Genomic DNA, 7,900 nt, shown 5'->3' with positions numbered 1-7,900 from the left:
ATGAGAATAGTGTGCTTTCACTGTCTTCCTTCTTAGCTCTCTCACTGTATCTCCCAGTTTTCCCACCATCTTCTGCATGGGTGCTCAATGCCCAAATTTCATCAAATTGTAGCAAAATTTAATTTAAATATAAATTCATTGACCGATCAAACAACTGAATCCTTGTCTGAAATTTCAAAGTTTTCCAAAATTCACTCATTTTGGTGGCATCTGAAAATTTTCATGTCTTCGAGATTCCAGTCTAGTGCGTGACTGTGGGCTTGACACGCCGTGGAAACTGGAAACTAAACTGCACTTAGATGGAGTAATTATTGCTCATTAGGTATCCCCTCAAATTTGGTGGCCCGGTGCTGTCGTACCACTTGCACTGCAACAATGTACACACACACACACACACACACACAGAGAGAGAGAGAGAGAGAGAGAGAGAGAGAGAGAGAGAGAGAGAGAGAGAGAGAGATTTAACAATTGAAACTCTAATGGATGGCTCATAGCCATTGAAACTTTAATGGATGGCCATCTAAGTGCTGCCTTAACATATCTAATGGATGGCCATCTAATTGCTCATCTAAGTGATGGATCTAGGTTATTGTAGACCATGTGAACCAATAAACAGTTTTAGTGAAGTAGTTTTCTTCACAAGTACGGTATGGTGGTGATTTCAACTTATCTCTATGACTAGTATTTAATTAGTAAATCTTTAAATTTCAATGTATAATAGGACCGTCCTTGTTTCCGGTCGCGTACTTTCTCTGATAGAAACATGTGCATCAAATGCTGCTGCAAATAGGTGTGCAGCTAACTGCCACCTACTTGCAATGACTAATTCTGATTATTTCATTCTACCTTAGACATAAACCCATCTAGGTTTGTTCTAAATAAAACCCTTTCAACTTTGAAAACTTATTATAGACTGGCAACGCAGAATCGATACTACTAGATATATCACAAAAATACTTTCATACTATATAAATGTACACTACTCCACAATGCCTTATCACCGCCGGCTCTCAAGTGCTCTTCACCGCTGGTTCTAGATCCGTCATACGAAAGATGGGAGTGATGAGGGTATCCCATCACCGCCGGTTCTGACACCGCCGCTTCTGAAACTGGCGGTGAGACCCTTCCCAAAAAACAAAAAAAGGCCAATCCCGGCCCCACCGCCCCACCGAGCGCCGCCGCCACCGGAGCCTTGACGCCCCACCACGTGCCCCTCGACGAGAGATAGAGGGGGGGGGGGAGAGAGAGAGAGAGAGAGGGAGGGAGGGAGGTGGCTTACCCACGTCAGCCAGCTGCGCCGCCGGTCCTCGTCCGTCGTCACCGCTACGCCTCGACCCCCACACCGGCTAGATCTGGGCAGGGAGGAGAGAGGCAAGTCTGGGCGGCCATCCTGCGCCACCACCGCTCCCCCATGTGCCACTCTTCTCTGTCGAGCCTCGAGTCTTGCTCCCACACCTCGTCCTGCCACCGCTCCCTACTGCCAGCGAGGGGTGAACGGAGGGGGGAGGGGAGGGGGCAGTAGAGGGGAGATCTGGCCGGCAGGGAGGGTGGAGCGGAGAGAAGAGGGCGGCTTGAGAGAGAGGGTGCGCGAGATGGGGGTCGGGGGGTGCACCGGGGGGAGGGGATGGTGTGGGTCGGACGCGAGTTGTTTTCAAAATTGAAGTTGATGAAAATTTTGTATTACGAGCCAGCGGTGATACTGGTGATAGTATCACCGCCGGCTCGTAATACAAACCAGCGGTGATGGTAATTTTCACTGCCGGTTTTCACCTCCTACAGCTCCATTTCCTTTGCAAAATCATTTGTGATAACCCGTCTCGCATGGCTTGTTCTACAGTAGTGGCAGGTGTACTGCAACATAAAAAGTCAATAGATAAAACATCAGAAGCTAGATATTGCAACATTTAAACATCTCAAAACCCATCACGCAAACCTCTATTACGTGGATAGGCTTGTGCCACATCTCCCATCCGAAGCGAGACGCGCGTCCGGACGCCCGTGACGATGTATATAAAGCACCCCTTGTGCAGCTGCTCTCTGGATCCAAACATAGACGAGACACCGTAACACTAGAAAGAATGGGTGTTCACAGTGCCAGCCCCGTCTCACCACCGCCATTGCCCATGCTTTCAATACACACTCGTGGAGTTGGGGCAACCGGCGAAGCGGACGATGAGCCCCTGAGCCCCACGGCACAATTTTACAGCGATTTGTGTATCGTCGCCGTCGTCGGCCTCGCTGCGCCCATCGACATTGAACTGGCTCGCGCCGGCCTCGAGGTCACCCTCGTGCGGCACCCTCGCTTCTGCAGCATCCATGTAAGTCTTTGAGCATGTACTCCGTATTTAAAAAAAACTTTGAAACGTTAACTAAACGTCGTTTCAAATGGAAATTCTCCCACTTAGAGAGTTTATTGCAACAAAATCCAAAGCCCAGGTTACCAATAATGGTACACAAGATGACGAAGTGAACTTGAGCAGGTGACAGACGGGCCAGAGCATCGATGGGTCCGGACGCCGGTGAACCTTGACGACCACATCATCGTCCCGGACCTTGACCCCGCCGCCATCGCCGCCGACCCCGACAAGGTCCTGGAGGACTACGTGTCCTCCCTGTCCACGCTCCCCATGGACAAGTCACGGCCGCTGTGGGAGCTCCACATCCTGGACTTCCCGACCTCCGAAGCGGCGTCGGCCGCCGTGTTCCGCATCAACCACGCCCTCGGCGACGGCACGTCGCTGATCTCCCTGCTCCTGGCGTGCACGCGGAGTGCCGCCGACCCCAAGGCCCTGCCGGTGATGCCGTCGGCCATGCCGCCGCCCGCGCGCCGCAAGGGGCGGCGCCGCGTCTATGGGGCCTCGCCGACGCCGGCAAGGTCGGCGGGCGCCATGGCGTTCGTCGCCTGGGTCCTGTCCTGCGTCCTGCTCGCCTGGCACACCATCGTGGACGTCGTGAGCTTCGCCGCCTTGGCGCTGGACCTCGTCAGGGACCCGCGCACGGTGTTCACGGGCGTGAAGGGCGTCGAGTTCAGGCGCAAGCGCTTCGTCAGCCGCGGTCTCAGCCTCGACGACGTCAAGCATGTCAAGAACGTCCTCGGCTGCGTACGTGACGTTAACCTTTCCATGAATTGCTCTCAATATCTAAATAATATTTACTTACATGTTATATAAAGTTTTCATGATTTATTGGAGGTCACATCTTATATAAAGTTCACTTAAAATCTCAATGAACTGATGCGCAGACAGTAAATGACGTGTTAGTCGGAGTGACATCAGCTGCGCTATCCCGGTATTACTTCCGAAAGTCCGGTGAGTGTGAAGTATGCCTACCCAATTGTTAAAATTTTTACCATCAACGTAGTAATATATATATATATATATATATATAATAATGATTTTTCATGTACACGTTTTTCCATTCAAATTAGCTTTACAGTATTATTTTTATTACAATCAATATTAGGAGTGTAGTGACTAATGAGTACTTCTAGCATTCTTAATTTCTAACTTGAACAGCTGGGAGTTAGAGTTGTTTCTCCTGTGTTGATGTGTATTTATAGGAAAATTGATTAATGTTCCTTGCATTCCTATAGGCGACGATGCCACCAAGAAAGATGTGTGCTTGAGATCACTTCTAATGGTGAATGTAAGGTCAACACCTGGCATACAAGTAAGCCAAAAATTCTTGAAAATATTTTTTTACAAAATTTCAAATTACAACACCTTTTGGCATATATTAATATCATTTTGCTTCTTTAGGAGTTAGCGCAGATGATGGAGTCTAGCAAGAATAATGATGTAAAATGGGGAAATCCAGTGGGGCAAATCATACTCCCATTCTACATTGCTATGTATGATGACCCTCTTGAATATGTCCGCAAAGCAAAGAAGGTTGTAGATAGGAAAAAACATTCACTAGAGGTAATCGTCACGCATGGAATTGGAAAAAAGGGCTCTGAACTTTTTGGCACCAAGGTACAAATGCTATATCGATCTCTTCTTTTTGGTGAACCAGTGTTCCAAAGAAATATATTGATCTTAGGGTGGGAGGCTGTATTTTACCAAGTTGACTCTAGTCTCCAATTGTAGTTTTATTTGCGTGTAAAATCCGTGATCATGAATGAAATAATTCTTTACACATAGCTTGTTGCAGGTTTCAGGTGCTATCTTCCATCGTATGATATCTAATACCACAGTGCCGTTCTCCAACATAATTGGTCCAGTTGAACCAGTAGAGTTTTATGGGCACCGGGTTGTCTACATTGCACCTAGCGTATATGGGCACCCGTCGGTATGAATTAAACCGGACCATGCTCCTTATGTAGATGTAACTAAATTTTAGGAATTTTATAATGTACGAGCTGTCATTTTCGTATGTGCATATACAAGAACTTCTAATTCTACACAGTCCAGTAGAATGGTAGTTAATATGCACACATTGGTAATGTTTGATCATTTGTTGTTTCCCTTTGTTAAATATGTGCAGGCACTTACTATCCTTTGGCAAAGCTACGCCGACACCATCAGGGTTGTGCTTGCAGTGGATGACTCACAATTTCCAGATTGTCATCACCTTCTAGATGACTTCGCTGAGTCCCTGAAACTAATTAGAGAAGCAGCATCAGCGCACTACCAGGAAGCAGGAAACTCCTGACGGCCAAAATCCGTCAGGGAACACCCCAAAACCGTCAGACCGACAGGAGCCCATAGTCAGGAAAGGTCCATTTCTCCTGTGGGTTGGCCTACAGGAATCTTTTCCAGGCAGTTCCTGACGGCCGTCCTGAGGAAACCAATTAATACAGATAAAACAAAATATATAATATAATCATGCAGATCGGCACCTGTAACAATTTCTCAGCTTCACCAAAATCAATACCTGATAGTTCTGTATACATGTCAACAAGAACTATTTGTTCATACACATCAGATTGAAATCCATCGAACTATTGGAGTTCTCCACTAAATACACATCCTTTGATACAAAGAGAACTTGATACGACAGACTGCTTTAAAATCAACTCCTCGTGTACATGAGGACATAACGCCTTCAGTACTGGTTCCTAACCCCTTTTTAAGTACCGGTTGTGCATCCGATATTGCTATTTCGGTACCCCTTTTAACGCATTCATATTTTCTCCACACTTGCTGAGTATGACATGTGCTCACCCTTGCTATAACCAACGTTGCTCAGAAGAAGAAGCGGCTACCAAGTTTGTTGTGAAGATAGTGCTGAGTACTAGGCGTACGCAACCCCCAAACGATTGCCTGTGAAATTTAGAACCTTCGTTTCCAGAATTAAGCTGTAAATCTCTGATAGACTCTATATCTTTTTACGTGATACTATTGCTGTTATTCACTAATGATATCACTATATCTATGAATTTAGATCCTGGTATACATATAGGTAGTACTTGGTTTCTTTTTAAAACCGGGTGTCACTACGGGAAACAGTAAAGTTGCCGAGTATTTTATGTTCACCGAGTGCATTATCTCGGGCACTTGGCAAAGGCGGTGTTTGCCGAGTGTCTCCGTGAAAACACTTGGCAAACATTATACACTCGGCGAAAATCCTATTTGCCGAGTGTCAAACAAAAAACACTCGGCATACTCGCAGCCGACACTCGGCAACTCTTAACCACGTGACCGGCACGTGTGGTGTTCGTTAGGGGTGTGCTGGATGTTAGTTGTTTGCCGAGTATCCGCCGTCAACACTCAGCAAAGATGAAGATTTACCGAGTGTTTAATGGGACACTCAGCAAATACTAAATAGTTGCCGAGTGTTTTTTGCGACACTCGGCAAAACCAAAACAATTTTTCCCTCCTCCACCCTCCAAACTTTTTGTACTCCCCACATATGACATTTGGCACTGCATGTTAGAAGGTGGTCTATTTCTTGACCTGTTTGCTATATTTAATGAATTAATTTCATTTAGAGTAATTTGTTGATTTAAGTCAAATTTGAACTGCATGTGATTGGAATAATGGAATAATATGAGTGGAAAAATCATATTCATGTTAATGAGTCCAAATTGAGGTCTCATCCGGGAAATGAAAAGAAATTTCGGACATTTTGTTAAGAAAACACGACCACGAACGTGTGGCCGAATGAATTTTTAATTCTCAAAAATACAAACGAAGTTTGAAAATCACGAGATTTGTCAAGGTGCTATGATTTCATATGTGGAGGCTGTGGTAAAAAATTGAGAAGGTTTCGCACAAATTTTGACATATGATGCTTAGAAATCGAAGCATCTCCGGAGAGGATTCGTAGAAGTTGGAAGGATCCGGTAAGATTTTGAGTCGAATCGATCCTTGAATTTGTCATTGAGTTCAAAATTTTTTTATAGGCCATAGACAACATAGATTGGTTCATGTCAAATTTTGGGAATTTTTCGGATCCGTTTGATAATTTTTATTTATTAATTGCAATTATATAAATTTAATAGATATAAATTCAATATGAGCTATAAATCCATGAAATAATGGAATAATATTAGTAAAAAAATGAAATACGCATTGCTTAGTGAATTTGACTAGGTTTTTGCAAAGTTTACAGACTTTAAATTACTAAAACATATTAGTGAAAGTTTACACATGAAATATAAGCGTACTTTCCCGAGTGTCGCATCGAGGCACTTGGCAAAGGAGTGCTTTGCCGAGTGTCAAGCCTAGGACACTCGGCAAACATTTCCACGGGTCCACTTCCCAGCGATGGTACGGTTAGAAAATCCGAAAAAAATAAAAAAGGCCTTTGCCGAGTGCCCGCGATCTAGCACTCGGCAAAGCCTGGAAAATCCGAAAAAAATTAAAAAAGGCCTTTGCTGAGTGCCCGCGATCTAGCACTCGGCAAATCCTGGTAGGATGAATTAGAAATTAGAAAAGGTAGAGGTGGTAGGATGAATTAGAAATTAGAAAAGGATAGGAAAGAATGTTTGACTTGGCAATTTAAGGTATAAGAACCGTATGTGGATGTCGTCCATCGTGCCGTTGCGTTGTTGTAGATGTGATTGTCGGCCATTGAGCCGTTTTTGATGCAGGTTATGGAAACCTCCCCGTGCAGGGGAGGTGCTGTCGAAATTTTAACTTGACAGTAGTATGTTCTTTTTTTTTCAGGTGAGCATACGTTACCATCCTCAAGTCGTCACTTTGCAGGATAGCAAGGTGAGGCATCCTACACCTCTCTTTCTGTATGATGTTCGTATATCACGAACCTAGTTAGGCGTCTCCCGTTCGAAAGAGATACGGTTGGAAATATGCAGATTTTTGCATATCTATAACAGTATCTGTTTCGAATTGTCCACATTTTTGGACAACCCGAGGATGTGTAGGTGGGTTTAGTATCCATGGTCTATTCCGATCCGAGATAGAGTTTCGGCAACACCTCCATGGTGTTCTCCAGATTCTAATCTCCCATCTCGAATCGGGTTTGTAGAATAGTGTGGAGGTGCTGCTGAAATTCTATCTCGGGTCGGAGTAGACCATGGATACTAAACCCACCTACACATCCTCGGGTGGGATTAGGACCTATCTTCACCTAATAAACAATATAGGAACATGTAGATGCAATGTGATTTTTGTATTATTCACTTATATGCTAGAGGATGGAGGATCATCAGTGGATGTACACGGGCTGCACTAGTTAGAATACGTTGACCAATGAATGGATTGACAAGACAGATGCTTTCTTGGAATGGGCGTTTGCAAGTGTCAAAGGAGCTAGATCGACTTGGTGTCCGTGTAGCAAATGTGGAAACATGCGTCGGCAAACCAAGCTAGACATGGGCAAACATCTTGAGAAGAGCGGATTTACATCAGACTACACCAGGTGGATCTACCATGGTGAATCCGATCATGGGAGAGAGGAGGTCTTGAGACAACGCATCAAGGAATATGATGGTGAT

At 44.9% G+C, this 7,900-nt stretch overlaps 1 protein-coding gene across 2 annotated transcripts; it reads left to right on the top strand.

The window, feature by feature from the left end:
• The first annotated feature begins 2,045 nt into the window (after nt 1-2,045).
• LOC101769445 (O-acyltransferase WSD1) lies at nt 2,046-4,983 on the top strand. 2 transcript variants are annotated; one of them, XR_001164618.3, is made up of 7 exons: nt 2,046-2,318; nt 2,481-3,101; nt 3,242-3,308; nt 3,593-3,669; nt 3,759-3,974; nt 4,143-4,290; nt 4,486-4,983. XR_001164618.3 is itself a non-coding variant. In XM_004979766.4 (7 exons), the coding sequence occupies exons 1-7, from the start codon at nt 2,079-2,081 to the stop codon at nt 4,651-4,653; spliced, it is 1,527 nt and encodes a 508-aa protein (XP_004979823.1). In that variant the 5' UTR covers nt 2,046-2,078; the 3' UTR covers nt 4,654-4,983. The 2 variants fall into 2 exon arrangements, 1 of the variants encoding a protein (XP_004979823.1); XM_004979766.4 differs by having other exon boundaries at nt 4,153-4,290.
• Nucleotides 4,984-7,900: the final 2,917 nt, after the last annotated feature.

The sequence above is a fragment of the Setaria italica genome, chromosome VIII (assembly GCF_000263155.2).
Source record: "Setaria italica strain Yugu1 chromosome VIII, Setaria_italica_v2.0, whole genome shotgun sequence".
Taxonomy (NCBI): domain Eukaryota; kingdom Viridiplantae; phylum Streptophyta; class Magnoliopsida; order Poales; family Poaceae; genus Setaria; species Setaria italica.
This window is presented reverse-complemented; position numbering and strand designations above follow the sequence as displayed.

Excerpts from the sequence above, each read along its gene's own strand:
- LOC101769445 (XM_004979766.4), top strand. The coding sequence starts at position 2,079 with ATGGGTGTTCACAGTGCCAGCCCCGTCTCACCACCGCCATTGCCCATG. Across the intron at positions 3,309-3,592 it reads GTATTACTTCCGAAAGTCCG|GCGACGATGCCACCAAGAAA; the intron begins GTGAGTGTGAAG and ends GCATTCCTATAG. Across the intron at positions 3,670-3,758 it reads GGTCAACACCTGGCATACAA|GAGTTAGCGCAGATGATGGA; the intron begins GTAAGCCAAAAA and ends TTGCTTCTTTAG.